A 15,407-nucleotide genomic window follows, 5' to 3' on the forward strand; every position below is an offset into this window, starting at 1 on the left:
ATATCATGACTTTCTTCCAAACTGACATTAACAAAAAAGATGTTTTCAACAATATCGGAACTCAACCTTCTCTTTAATCTAGGTAGGAATGATGGCCTGTCAAAAGGCATTGACGCTAGAACATTTAATGACCCATTTGCCCACAACATTTTCCATTGTGATAGACGACATGTACATGAATTGTCCAATTTTCCGCTGTTGACCTTGCATTTTGTTTCATCGGTTACCTTGCCAGACAAATAATTTGTCCCTGTGACTCAGTTTACTTCTGTATCTTTCTGTGTATGCATGCTAGTTTGTTTGTTTTTTATTTATAAAGAGAAAGAGGATAATAATTGTAAATACAGGGGATTTGAAAATGGAACCGGCCTTTTCTGATAAAAGAAAAGATTACATTACTTTAAAAAAAAGGGGAATCTAATCCAGAAAAAGGAAGAATTCAAAGAGGTTAAAAAAAAACAATACTGAAAAGATTACATAAGAAGGGGTGATTGTAATTCTTTCTTTTTCTGAGAAAAAGAAAGAATTCAAAGAGGTTTTTTATTTTTAAGTACTGAAAATTTGAAAAAACGATAAAGAAAAAAAAAATACTGAAAAGATTACATTACTGTAAAAAGAAGAATTAAAAGAGGTTTAAAAATAAAAAAATACTGAAAAGTCTTAGTAGCAGTAAAGACAATATTTCCAAAGAGCATCAAAGTATTGTTATTTGAAAATTGTGTTTAGTATTTGCATAGATATTGATTTTTGTTGTTGTTCATTATTTAAAAAAAAAAGGTCATAGCATATTAAGCCTTAAGCCACACCCAAGTGAGCTTGTCATCAGAAAATAAATTGAGAAAATCTGATCATTTTTTTTGTAGTTCTCTGAAAATTGCAGATAAGCTACTCTTCTAGCACAGCTGTATTTTAGATTGAAGAGAAGGAGAATACTTTGAAAACACAACAAGGGGTCAGAAAAAGAAGAAGAAAAAAGGCAGTTGATCAATAGAATGTTCTCATAGAGAGGGAACGAAAGGGGGCAGTAAGAGGAGTGGGGTGGCAACAGGGGGAACATTTATATGTATTTCTATGTACAGTTGTATTGAGAGTTTCTTGGGTACATTCTTTTGAAAATGTTTCGTTATTTGACCAGCATAATATGTACATGAGTATAAGCAACACATCAAGGTATTTAAAGTGCTGTATACTTTAGAAGGTAAGTAACTTTTTCAGGCACTACAGTACGGTATTCAAAGTGCCTAGACAGTATGTTTGTGACAACACTTTGGTACTTCCCCAGAGACTCCCACTGCCTTCCACCTCTTCACTAATAACAAAGAGAATGACATTGAAGTTAAAATGTAATTGAAATATACTTCCTGGTTTATACAAAACTCATATAAAGAAATATTATATAAAGAATCATCATAATGCGAAAGTAGCGTACACACTACATAACAAATTAAAAAGAAACTCATTTTGAAGAGGTCTCTTGAGATGAAAGCATCTGTTGTACAATGTTTTGACGATTCTCAAACAGGCTTTTTTCAATATGATGTTTAGTTTTATACAACATTTATTTTAATGACATTCAGACTAGCCAAATGTGAGTACGCATCATATAGTTATACAATGAATTCTGGTGGTCTGAATGTGGGGTCACTGAAGTATAGAGTTCATAATGATGGAATGATGGTAGCTTTAACACCACAAAGTCTAGACCAAAATGAAAAGCAGATAGCAATTCGTTTGGAAAGCTTTGATGGCCTTGGTGCAGCAGACATCAGATAATGGAATGTTAGAGATTGATTTCTAGAGATATATCCCGAAGGATGAGACAGGAAATGTTGTTCTTGAAGCCAAACTACGTGAATGTTTAACAGGAAAACATCCTTTGTGCAGTTTTCCTCTTTTAGACACACACATTTTCATAAATTTCATTAGCATTTAGATTGAAGCTGGAAAAAGATCTGTTTTTTTTCCTCATACGTTCTGTACGCGACAATATAGAAGTATTCAAGTAAAGACTGATAGGGCATTGATAATGGCAATTTGTGGAGTTACATGTATATAGTGGTTTGTTACTTTCCTTTGCGCCTATTTCATTAATGAGAGGAATAGAGATATCCTGTAAAAGTAACACATGAACTAAATAGATATTCTTTATAAAACTATGCCTCTGTTTTCCACATGTAGAATGTTTTATAATGAAATATGATACATAATCAACTTAAAGCCACACTGTACTACTTGTAGCTACTTGCTCCCTCTATATAGAAAACAATGCCTAATCGGTGACCATTGGTCCCCATGATCCTCTTTTTCTTACGTTAATTGAGAGCAGAGTTGATGAGATAGCCACTTATCCAGTGACCTTGCAGGGTGGTCTAATCCCTCCTATAAACTAGTGCAGATGAGCTTTAAATAATGTCATAATTTTATCATTGTTGATTTTAAGGTTCTTCCTAAGAGTGCTGAGTGTCTACATCACAAAGCTGTACTAGAGCTGTACTCTTATTGTTGTCTTTCTTCTTTTCTTTTTTCCCCCCTTCTTTTTATCTTCCTTTTTTGATGGTATTTTCTGGCAGAGGGTGATGAATATCTATGAAATTGTTCCTACTCAGAGGTATACTCTAAACGTTTTTTGTTTTTTTGTTGTTGGTACATACAGGTTCTGTCATCGGAGAGCATTGAGTATCAAAACTCAGGAAAATGAAAGTGTTCAGACTCGGAGGTTGATATACACTTAATGTTAATCACGGAAGAGGTTTACGGTACACCATGTGTAAAGTCCTCGAGGGACTGAGGAAAGTGGATAGAAAATAGAAGTGAGATGGAAAGGCGAGAAAGTGGAGGTTGGAAGGAAGAGTATCTTTCGGAAGTGAGTATAGTCCTGAAAAGGACTGTAAACCAGAAAGTTGTAGGAGGGATGAGAGGTTTGAGTAGAAGACTGGATTGAGTTGGAGAGTTGAGTAGGCGAGTAGAGTTGCAGAGCAGGAGCAGGAGAGTAGACTCGACGTTTCGGACAGGTTGACTGTCCGTCTTCAGGAGTGAGTGTTCGCTAGGCGTGCGGCGGTTCTTATGGCGTGGATGCGGACTTGGGGGAAAGCACTAGGCCGGCGGGCTCGGCAGGTTGGCAGGCAGCTGTCGGTGGTGGCGCGCGGTTGTGTGAATTGGCGGGAAACACTTAATGTTGTTTTCTTTTCTTTAATTGTTTTCTTGCTAGGTTTTGTCAGAGAGCGATGAGTATCTACATTGAGGAGCATGAGACCGTCCAGCGGGAGAGATCATCTCACCAGCAGCCAGTCAGGGCATCCCTCTTTGATTGTATCGACCTCTATACCCAGGAAGAGAAGGTAAGAATCTAATAGGCGGATTCCTTTTAAATGCTAGCTTTAAAAAAAGGCATTGGACACTTTTAAAGTGACTTGGTAAACATTGCCTCAGATTCTGAAACAAAATCCTGGATTTAGCTCATGCTGCTACCAAAATTATAAACCTTTAGGTCAGTCAGGAATCCTATGACTTTTACAAGCCGAATGCCTGTCTGATTATCAAGATATTTATGATAGGAAAATTGAAACCAAATTTTGTGTTTTCGTGACGGTTTTCATAACACTACAGTCGTCTATTGGACAAATGAGTATGGTAAAACTGGTCACTCAAAGAATTTTACTTTTTTGAGGCATTTTAAAGCGTAATTTTTTTACGGCTTCAATGCTACACCATATCACAGACACTGAAAACATGTAGGGCCTTGCATCTCAGATTCAACATTGTTAAACGATGCCTTTAAGCGCTGTAGAGTATATTCATATAGTAGCTGCGCTATATAAAGTGGACATGAAGTATATATCTTTGTTTGTTATTACTCCTTTTCTAAATATGATGTACTTGTTCAATGTTATGATATACAGCTTGGAGAGGACAATGCATGGAACTGCTCGCATTGTAAGCGCTTTCAACAAGGAACCAAGAGACTGACTCTCTGGACGCTACCCGAAGTACTCATTCTACATCTCAAGAGATTCAAACAGGTAATACATTCAAACCTGCTTTGGTGACCACCTGTCTACAAAGACCACCTGCCTACAAAGACCACATTTTTTGTTTCCCTTGAAAATGGTTTCTCATTGAAACATGTACAAAAGGAACCTGTTCTTAAAGACCACCTGCCTACAAAGACCACTTTTCCTGTATCCTTGGGTGGTCTTTGTAGACAGGTTTCACTGTGGTAGTGATAAATATGGACTTATTTAACTTATTGGTTGCTTTCTTCACCTGTCGGCATGGTTACCTGTTAGCCATACGTGCAGTTTTGCATAAAACCATTGGCACCAACTGATGGAAGGATTGCTTTGTGCAATAAAAATGGCTTCACAAAATTACCCATTTCCGGTCTTGATTAACTCCATGACAACCCTTTGAACACCAGTGTATATTAATGTAGCACTGGAAACAGTCACCCAATATCTGAGCCTTTGGTATATTTCTTTCTTATGATTAAGACAATGTGGCACATGGAGATATATGTGTTTCATATCAAGAGTTAAAAGCCAGTATTCACCAAGGCACACTTTAGTTAAGGTTTCAAAAGAGATTCAAGGAGGTACAGTTATAGTAATGATAAGTTGGGATTATATCTAAAGGCACCTCATCTTTTCTTGATATAGATTAAAGAAGGGAACAATGCAGTGGTAACAGAGATTATATCTCGGGATAGTCAAGCAACAATTAATAGTGATTAGTCTAAGGTGTATTGTAAAGATATCAAATTGGACCACAGCCAGAAAATCAGACAATTAAAGTTACATATAGATTTGGGTTGCAGTTTGAAAGTAATTTTTTATGTTCGTGAAATTATGTTAATAGTCAAAAAACAGATTGAAATTAGGACAAGTCGATAGTTAATGTCTGTCAAAACCTGGCTGTGAGCATGCACAGTTAAGAGGGAGATGTCGGTGGGAGCATGAACGATTATGTAGAATTCTAAAGACAATCAAACTTCTTTTCAACAACATAAACATTATTCAGCTTGTAGAATATGGCCTCTGATTCAACTTAGTCAATTCAATTATGATGCACCATGTGTCAACCTCCTCTATCATACTCTGTAAAAGTTATTGTTATTGTTATTAAATCGGTTTATTAAAAAAAAAAACATGACATGCTGCTCAATGCTGATATTGTCTTTTTTACTAAGTAATCAAATATTAACATTATAATACGAACATTAAAAAAAAGAAGTTATTCTATCTCAAAATGAGTAAACAAAATGGAAAGTGAGTTAAATAAGAAAATATTTGTGTAAATTTGAACACTTTCCTCACCATTTTGACAATGTTATAACATGATGTTTATTTTTCAGGTTGGATCAGCAAGAACGAAACTCTCTACGCAGGTTGATTTTCCTATTCACAACCTGAACATGGGTCAATATATAGAACACAGAAGGATGTCTCAGGGGCTACCAATGAATGGCAACTCACAGGTACGTATGATGCATTGTGTGCCCTCCTTATAAAGGGCTTTAGCATGGGAATTACATTTACTGGGGGTATTTCACAAAGATCCTAAGTCAAACTTGACTCTAAGTTGGACTCTAAAATGAAATATATTCAAAAGCAAAAATTCAAGGATTTTAGACTTTTCATGAATTCCACATCAAGAACATGAAATCTCCTTGATAATAGAAAATATGAATGTTTTGCATCAACATTTTATGCCTTTTGAACTAACATTTACACAATATTTTCAAAGTGCTACTGGCTTTCCATAATTGTTAAGTCCAACTTAGAGATAAGTTCAACTTAGGATGGTTGTGAAACACCCCCCCCCCCCCAGGAACTATTGGAATTACCCTTGTTAATACCTTTCTGTAGCGCACACAAATCTCCTTCTTTACATATTTTTGTTTTATTTTGCTGAGTGGGTATTCACAAGGGAAAGCTTTCAGTACCATTGTCATATTTTTAGGTAAAAAGAGCCCCTTAAAGGGCTATTAGGATGATAGTGATGATGATGGTGGTGATGATGTTGATGATGATAATGATGGTGGTAATGATGTTGATAGTCTTGGTGATAATGGTGATGATGGTGATGAAGGTGATGACGGTGATGATGATGACGATGATGATGATGATGACAATAATGACGTTAATAGTGATGATGACAGTGATGATGATGATGATGATGATGATGATGATGATGACCATGATGATGGAGATGATGATGACGACAATGAGGTGATGATGATGACCATCCCTGTAGTAACTGTAGTTACAGCTTACAGCTTATATACATCATCCCTAATGATACATGTACAGTATGGTTTTGGAGTAGAATGATTATACATTTGACAGGGATGGTAGAATGATGTTACTCTGCAGTTACATCCAATTCTCAATTATCTCCTTCTAGGCAGCACTCTTGAACTCTCTTACAGCCTGGTCACCATGGAAACAGCAAGGAGGTCGGCGGAGGTCAACGACATTGGTGGGCGATAACGTGTATGATCTCTATGCAGTGTGCAACCACTCTGGTAGTTTAACAGGTGGTCATTACACAGGTAAATACTTACCCGGCTTTAAAGTAGTTTTAATACAACATTTGAGAGTGATTCTGGTATGGGAGATATGCTTATAGGATTATTTAATGAGTTTAGCCTCGTTGCTGTATGTAGATGTACAATGTATGTCTTAGAGAGAAACTCAGCTTGTGAGAAAGCTTGTGAGAATTTTTTATTGAACCACTAACACAGCTTTAAAATTAAGGTGGGAAATCATTATGTTCAACTGAAACATGTTGATAAAATACATTGTAAATTTAGTGGTGTAATGCATACTTTTGCACATTCATGTGTGCATAGAATTTTTTTATTTAAAGCCCATTTGTACTAGTTTACAGAGGGGATTAGACCACCCTACAAGGTCACTGGTTATCTCATCAAATGAGCTCTCACTTTACATAAGAAAAAGAGGATCATGGTTGACCAATGGTCACCAATTAGGCATTGTTTGCTATATAGAGGGCGCAAGTAGCTATATGTAGTGCAGTGGGGCTTAAAGAATCTAAATTCATTTTTATTACTTCACTATTTCTTAGCTTTCTGCAAGAACTCCCTGGACGCGCAGTGGTACCACTTTGACGACGCCAAGGTGGTGCCGGTACCGGAGGAACGCCTGGTGAACAAGGGAGCATACCTTCTGTTCTACCACCGGCGCACCCAGGCCGCCAGCAGTACCAGCACAGACTGCTCCATGTCATCCACTGGCTCGGATCATTGGGTCTACAAGCTACCTGCGTATGCCAGGCAGTGCAGTAACACCTCATCAGGACAGGTAGGTGTGAGGGAGGGCATAGGTCAAGAACAACATGTTCTTTACCCGCAGAAAGAGTGTATTTTGCATCCATCCTGGTAAGACGTAAATATTGACAGTAGACTGAGAAACGCAAGTTTAGGATCAGTTTGGTGGGGTTATATCGAATATGATTTTTCTTTTTTGGTACAGTCAAACCTGTCTATAGCGACCGCCCTACGGAAACACAAAAAGTGGTTTTTGTAGACAGGTTGTCTTTGTAAATAGGTTCCTTTAGTACATGTTTCAATGAGAAACCATTTTCAAAGAAAACAAAAAATGTGGTCTTTGTAGACAGATGGCCATCGTAGACAGGTGGTCACTAAGGCAGGTTTGACTGTATTAGCAAATGCATTTGCTAATGAGCCTGAATACTTCCTCCCTATTGGCAACGTATATTGTACTAAAAGAAATGAATAAAAATGTTGTCTTCATTACATAAGTGAAGTAGACCATTGAAAGGCAAATGCCTCTTCCTCATTTCATGTATATGTCATCACTCTTTACACCTACTGATATCGTAGGCCCATATAAACAAGTTGAACCTGATACCTTGAGCATACCTTAATTCAAGTTTAAGAAAGAGATAACATAGACCTCGGTCTAAATGGATTTGTTACATGTGAACTTGATTAGATGGAGCTTAAACCCAAACCTAGGTTAAGATATACATGTATAGTATATAGGCCATACAGTATTTGTAATTTATAATATTACATCTGTTCTTGACCATCTGTGTTTCTGGGGATGCAGGACAGTGTCTTCTCATCCGGAGGTTCATCCCACGAAGGAAGTTCCCCAATGACAGAGACCCCGCCCCCAGGTGCATGGGGGTCCAGTCACTCACCCCACCCTGCCCCTACCAGCTACGCACCCCACCCTGCTCCTACCAATCACTCACCCCATCCTGCCTCTACCAGCCACTCGCCCCATCCTGCCCCTACCAGCCACTCGCCCCATCCTGCCTCTACTACCCACTCGGGCAGACCTGCCAGGCCGGACCCACACCCACAGAGAGTAGATCTTCCAGAGTGGTACAACCATAATGGAGTGGATGTAGCGGACAGCGCAGGTAGTAGGGCAAAGAGCAGCGGGAGGATGACCCCAGGTCAGAGGTCATGGCATGGGTCAAGAGATCTTGTGGATGATGGTAAGTAATTGCTACTGCAAAGCGGTCCTTTCTCTATTATCAGATACAAAAACAATGCAATGCTTGAAACATGAATGCAAGATTGTTCCATATTTTGCTTGCCTGTGGCTTAGAATGGATTAGTGATGTAATAAATTCCATGCAATTGATTCATATGCTTTATATATAATATTACCCAAACTATACAATTTTCACACCTTTATGTGACACAATCACCCTTTTTCTTAAACAGTATTGTAGATAAGACCATGGGTGATTCTCCTGCCTTTTAGGATTATAAAAGTCACATTAACATTCACAAGCATATTTGTTTGTGCTACGTCTTTTATTGCTTTGTTATATCTTTCTAAACGTGCCATGAATATTATTTTAACTGCTCTGTTTAAATATTATGCTTCTTGATGTAAATATGTTCATAATTATTCAGGGCCCCATGGAAGACCACTACTTGTTGGTAAATGGGCTACCCTGACAAAAGATTAGAAATAAATGAATTTAAAGATATTAAAAAGGAGTTATCTACACATTCCAGTAATATCGAAAATTGCATTATACATTTTTCATCTTACACAAATTACTCTAACAAACCAATTTTTCTTTCTTTGTTTCTTTTCCCTGCTAGATGAGAGTGGAGGTTTCTCACCGAATTCCAGACCGTTTGTCCGAGGAGTTGCAGGGCCAACAAGGCAGAGGTCTACACATAGACCATGGGAGAATAGTGAGAGTGACAATGATAGTGTGCTCACTGAATCTTGTGTATGACATAGGGTTTTAAAAGCATAGGATCTATCTAGCATAGGGTATTATGTGTCAGACATAAGGTTTGTGATAATGGGTTTTTTAAACTGGATTTTTAGTATGAATCCATATTCCATCCTCTTTGCATGGACCACTGTCAGAGTGACTCTGACAGTCTATTTGCCAAGTCTTGTGTATGACATAAAGTTTTAAAAGCATAGTATATACATGCATAGGGTAGTGTGAATCATGCATAAGGTTGATGATAATGTGATTTGTAAAAAAAAGTGTTGTGACATTCACACTAAATATCAACCTCTATGCATAGACCAACAGACAGAAAGTGGCACAGATAATTTGCTCTTGCGTATGAAACAGGGTTCGAAAAGGTTAGTTAGGTTAGTGTGATCCATGCATAAGGTTGATGCTGTGAAATTTCACTGACAGTGTGCTCATAGAGTTCTTGTTTTTGACAAAGGGTTTTAATTGCACAGGTATATCTCTACCATAGGATATTATGTAATAGGTTTAAATTTGATGATAATTGTTTTTTTTTAAATAGGGTTTCAGCATTGAGATGATTTGAATTGATAATGGAACTGATGAAATCAGCACTGAAATTGTGTGACATTTGGTGGTAGTTGTGTGGTTAAACACATTGACCCAGTAATTTGAAGAAGAAGACAAAGCAATGGATGTTTCTCTGCGCATATTCACTGAGCTCTGCGTTACAAGATACAGAAATGTGACTCGACTGTCTGTGTCAGACATAAGGTTTGTGATAATGGGTATTTTTAACAGGATTTTTAGTATGAATCTGAGAGGCAGAGGGTTACTTGCTTGCACCTATCTTTGCCCTGGGCTCTAGTCAGACACTATATTAACTTTGATGATATTACAACTAGGGGGGTGTTTCACAAAGATCCTAAGTTGAACTTATCTCTAAGTTTGTCTTAAAAGTTATGGAAAGCCGTTAGCATCTTTGAAAATATTTTGTCAAAGTTATTACAAAAGGCATAAAATGTTGAGTAAAATCATTCATATTTTCTATTACAATGGTAGATTTCATGTTCATCTGGAATTTATGAAAAGTTTGAAATACTTAAATTTTTGCTTTTGAATATATTTTATTTTAAGGCTACAAATGGCTCTCCATAATTTTTAAGTCCAACTTAGAGTTAAGTTCGACTTAGAATCTTTGTGAAACACCCCCAGATGCACCTATCAAGGTAGCTTTATAGCGATAACTAGTGTACCAAAAGATGCGTCCGGAACGCAAGATGCATAATACATAGTGATGTTATTGCTGTTGACATGTCTGAATGAAAGGTTAGCTATCATGAAGCATAATCAAGATGGTATATGCATTTACCAGCTCCATATCCGAAGGATGTAGTTTTTAACTCTGTGTGACAAAATAATGATTTTCAACAATTATGCAGTTTGCATTCCAGACGCGTCGTTTTGTGCCACTAATGTTCACCAAGCTACCTAAGTAGAGTTTTCTTAGAACGATGTGTTATTTCTTGTTAGGATTTACACACAGAAAGGAGGAGGCGGGCATATGTATTTGTAATAACAAATTAGGAAAATTGTTTTGAAATGCATTTATCTTTTTTAATTGTGCCAAAGATGTTTAATATGCTGTTGATCATTCACATGTACAAGCAATATTGTATTTCCACAAACAGAAATGTAAAATGTATATGTTTTCTTTAAAAGCTTCATGAATTTGCAGGTGTTGTACTCTGAAATGAATTTGAGGAGAAAAACACCAATTGTGTTTTTTGCTCTTGATTATACGTATTCACATTGCTGCTTCCATTGCCTGTCAAGTCATCTCATGATTAAAGATTATATTCTATGGGGTGATAACGGTAAAATTATTATTTCAGACATTTTCAGAATCATATTCTGTTTGTAGCCGCCATCGCAAAGGCTATCATCCATTTTTGTTGTTTTTGTTATTGTTGAAAGTCTTAAATGGACAATTTTCTCCAAGGAATTTGCCACAGTTAGGTAAGGTTGCTTCGGATATAGAAATTAAATATGAAACATGTTTATTTTCTATTAAGAGTCAGGAGGATGTCACCTCTAGTATGAGTCAATGCTTTTCTGGACCCTGTATCATAAAACTTTTTTATCAGTACCAAATGCTAAATATCTATGACAAATTTGAACTCAGCCAATTAGATGTCACGGTTTCAGTAGCTTATAATAGTTATTGTAACTCAGTATTGATGACAAGTTTTATAAAACAGGGCCCAGGTTCTCGGCAGAAGATATAGCAAAATCAAACAATTTATGAATTTTGTTGTCAAAGGACTCTCAGAAAAGCATGCAGCTGCTGATTCTATGGACATTATTTATTGATTCATTAATTATTACTATGATCATGACTTTAATTAACGTGACATATACTCAGTATGAGTATCCTCTTAATTTGCAATGAATCGTGACAGATTATTTTGTTGTGTTTATACTTTTGAATAATTCAAGTGCAATTATGTATATTATTCTGATTATGTGTTGTTTCAAGAATCTCAAAACTCAGTCTCTATGTTAGGTAGATATTTTCATTATTTTGCTCATGTTACTTCATAGTGATTCCATATATCATCTTAGCCATTAGTTTATAATCAGAATGTGTTCTTCTTTCAGCTCAAAAGTTCATTTGTTCCTTCATAATTATACAAGTATTCCATTTTGTTTGGAGGGCTTCCTGTTGTTAAAGTATATTAGTTTGCTGTAGAAACAGAAACTTTCCAGTTTCCAGTGGCTTTATGATTGTATGATCCATTAGTGCAGTTCAGGGGCCCATTTCACAAAACTTGTTATCTATAACAAATGCTAGATTTCTATGACAAATTTGCTCTAAGCCAATCAGATGCCATGATTTCAGTAGCTTATAACAGTAACTTGTAACTTGTTATTGATATCAAGTTTTGTGAAACACCCCCAGATTCCATCTTGCCAATTGTAGAATGAATGTAATTTTTGTACCAATGTGAGAAAAGGAGAAGTGATTTAATGATTATCTCTTGATTTGTTAAGCCTTGAAGGGACATGATATGAACATGTATTTATTTAAAAAACCTAATGATGAAGAAGAATGAACAGTACTTTAGAATGCTCAGTATGTGCAGGTGTGTGGTTTAAAGTTATTGGACAGAGAATTTAACAGCTTCAGTCATTATAAATGCTTTAATGAAATTCGAAAATTGAATCAGATTCAATCACTTTATTAAGAGATATCATACTTAATCAGTCATAAGAAAATGCTAATGACCAGTTATAAGCATTTTTTTAATGACCAGCAACAAACAGTTGGCAATGGTTGCACAAATCAAACAATTATCTCACTTGTTTAAAACATTTCAGCATTTAAATGTTAATTGACTTTTTAGAAAAAGTAAACTTATTGTTAGTAACTGAGGCACATGCAGTGCTCTTCGTAAAATCATGTTTCTTTATAAATCCCAATACTGGGATTACATGCGTCTATGACATGTGTCTTTCTCTGATTTGATGGACCAACAAAGTTGTTCTTTATTGTTAAATTATGCATTGCAATGCAAATTCGTTTGAGCAGTTTAATTACAGGTGTACCTCGTTTGTACCATGTAAGCTAAAGTGAATGATGCGTTTTTCTTTTGTTGTTGTTTACTTGTTTGTTTCAAATTCTAAGTACTACAAGTGCATTCATGTTCATTTATTCTTTTCAGAGAAACTTATATATTGTCTGTTCAGAGCTAGAAGGGCGTTAATTCTGTGTGAAAGAATGATAAATGTATAACGCCCTTGTGGCCCTTGGTAGATGATTCTTTCTTCTAATTTATTTTTAATTGCACCTTCATGTTTTAACAAGAAATTACAGGTATTCTCATAATATGCAAAGCACACTTGGATGTTTGAAAAATACATCCTTAAAAAATGGCTTCCTGTACTATCTGCATGGATATTCAGTGTTTTTGTTGGTTGGTTTAAGAGTACATATCCTGTACAGTAGGTATAAGAGCAATTTATTTATTTTTCTATTGCATAGTAATATATGTAATGTGGATTATCATATTTGTTGATTTTAGATCTTTTGGAATTTAATTTAATTGTTTCATGTGTGATCCACACCTCTGAACTAGCTGTTATATAAGTGACTAAAGAAATGGAGGAAAGGAATGGAAATGATTGTGTGAGAAATGACGAAAATTGCTGTTTAATGCACATTTAATAAACACCTTTGGAATATCCTAAACATAATTTGCAATGTAAATACAAATCATTTTTACCTCATTTATATATAGTGTAATAAATGACTACATATGGTGACTGTTTTGGATCAAAGTGAACAAATATTTTACCCTTTCATGTTACAAAATAAAAATAGTTACCCTTAAAGTCACATGCATTTGTACAAGTACAGTAGACAAAACAATTACTCAACTATCGTATGCCCGATCAAAGAACAATCTGAAATTCAGTATTCTTTTGAGGTTACAAAAGTAACAAAAAAATCATGCTGAAAAACATTTCTATTTCTAATGATTTTGATTCTGCAGACTACATTTTTCTGATAAAAAAGGAAGGTTTCATGTGTTTCTGGTTTTAAAAAAAGCGTGAATTTCTGTAATCACTGTGCCCAGAATTTAACCATGGTTTACCGCAAAAGAGATTAGGAAAAGAGAGGTCTGATAGAGAGTATTAAAAAACACATCATATAGCTTAGCAAGATAAGACTAGGAGAAAGAATTATATTCAAGAATTATTGAACTTTTAGATATTAGAAATTAGTTTGGAGGGGAGGGGGGGGGGGGGGGGGAAGATAATGCCAAACATGTGTATAGCTACAAAATGTGCCAATAAGATGTATTCCTATCTGTGTAGAAACCTTCATTCAAATATTTACTATGTAAAAAAAAAAGCACCAATTTTTTTCTTGAAAGTATGCATATGATTAAATTATTGAAATTCATCATAATAATGATGAAAATGATGAAGAAAAACAAATTTGTTGAGAATCTTTTTGTGATGATTTTTGTGCAGATGTAAAGAAGAGAGAGAGAGATAGAATTTGAGATAAAATCTGACATAAGAGAAGAGTTGAATGTGAAAACTGATTGAAAAGAGGGAAAGAGATAGATAGTGAAAGAGAGAAGATCATGAAATTTGCCCAAACTTTAAAACCCTTTTTTGATGAACTCGCATCACACGTTAACCCAGGGACGATGAACAAATATGGAATCAGGCTCCATAGACAATTTCTTTTTGCGCCAAAAATGCAGTTATTAAAAAAAAAATTCACTTGACACATCCAAACAGAAGCGATAAGAAAAGATTTACTTTTTAGACAGTCGTTTTAATTTCAACATTAAAAAGTCAAGATTATGGTTGCATATGAAAACATCAGTGTGAAATACATAATACATAAATATATGTGTATGCAGTTTTATACTACAAACTATAGGTAGTACATTTCAAATACCATTTAGAATAGATTTATGTACTAAACCATACATCTGCAGATTTGCAAAGAACGTTCGGCCAAATCTATAAAAGTATAATGATCATTTAAAACTAGTGGTTCACAAGCTTTTTTTATAAATCTATATTAACAAATTCATGTTCCACACTTATAAACATCCATTACCATTTTTAATTTTTTTTTTTTACAATGACTACCCCCTGTAATGCAGGGTCCCTTCTCAGTAACAGTCATGATTAATTCAAAGTGATAACAACTTCATGCCAATCACAACTGTGTACTATTAGAGATAGTAGTTTGGTAGGACCATACATAAAGAATCACTGATTTTGACTTATCAAGGCATGATTCCTAAGCAGCCGTGCTGCTGTTTTCTACAATAAGGTTTAAAACCTTTCCATCTCAAATAACTTTCAAGGCACTTCAAATCTAACCCTGTATTACAGTTCATTATAATTGCAGCCGTTTCTAACACATGATAGCTTAAACATATCTTTAGAAAAGTATATTTTAGTATATGCTTGAATTACATGCATACAAGTACATGTACATTTACTTTGAATATATCCTCTGTTGAGAGTCAGAGTGGAGTTTACTCTGTGTTTCAGTATATGAGTTAACGCCCTTCTGGCTCCAAACAGACGATAATGGACAACTGAGACAATGTATGTTTTATGTTATAACATGATTAGAATAAATA

At 35.5% G+C, this 15,407-nt stretch overlaps 1 protein-coding gene across 1 annotated transcript in view; it reads left to right on the forward strand.

Moving 5' to 3' along the window:
• The window catches only part of LOC594146 (ubiquitin carboxyl-terminal hydrolase 31), a 40,795-nt gene extending 28,328 nt beyond the window's left edge, over positions 1 to 12,467 (forward strand). Inside the window, exons 6-12 of the mRNA XM_030984641.1 lie at positions 3,209 to 3,338; positions 3,900 to 4,019; positions 5,351 to 5,473; positions 6,403 to 6,550; positions 7,087 to 7,322; positions 8,094 to 8,490; positions 9,113 to 12,467. Of these exons, the coding sequence (XP_030840501.1) occupies positions 3,209 to 3,338; positions 3,900 to 4,019; positions 5,351 to 5,473; positions 6,403 to 6,550; positions 7,087 to 7,322; positions 8,094 to 8,490; positions 9,113 to 9,252 (1,294 nt within the window). The 3' untranslated portion in view covers positions 9,253 to 12,467. The remainder of the gene's footprint in view (positions 1 to 3,208; positions 3,339 to 3,899; positions 4,020 to 5,350; positions 5,474 to 6,402; positions 6,551 to 7,086; positions 7,323 to 8,093; positions 8,491 to 9,112) is intronic.
• Positions 12,468 to 15,407: the final 2,940 nt, after the last annotated feature.

This window comes from Strongylocentrotus purpuratus, unplaced genomic scaffold (assembly GCF_000002235.5).
Source record: "Strongylocentrotus purpuratus isolate Spur 01 unplaced genomic scaffold, Spur_5.0 spur5_scaffold_14, whole genome shotgun sequence".
Classification (NCBI taxonomy): domain Eukaryota; kingdom Metazoa; phylum Echinodermata; class Echinoidea; order Camarodonta; family Strongylocentrotidae; genus Strongylocentrotus; species Strongylocentrotus purpuratus.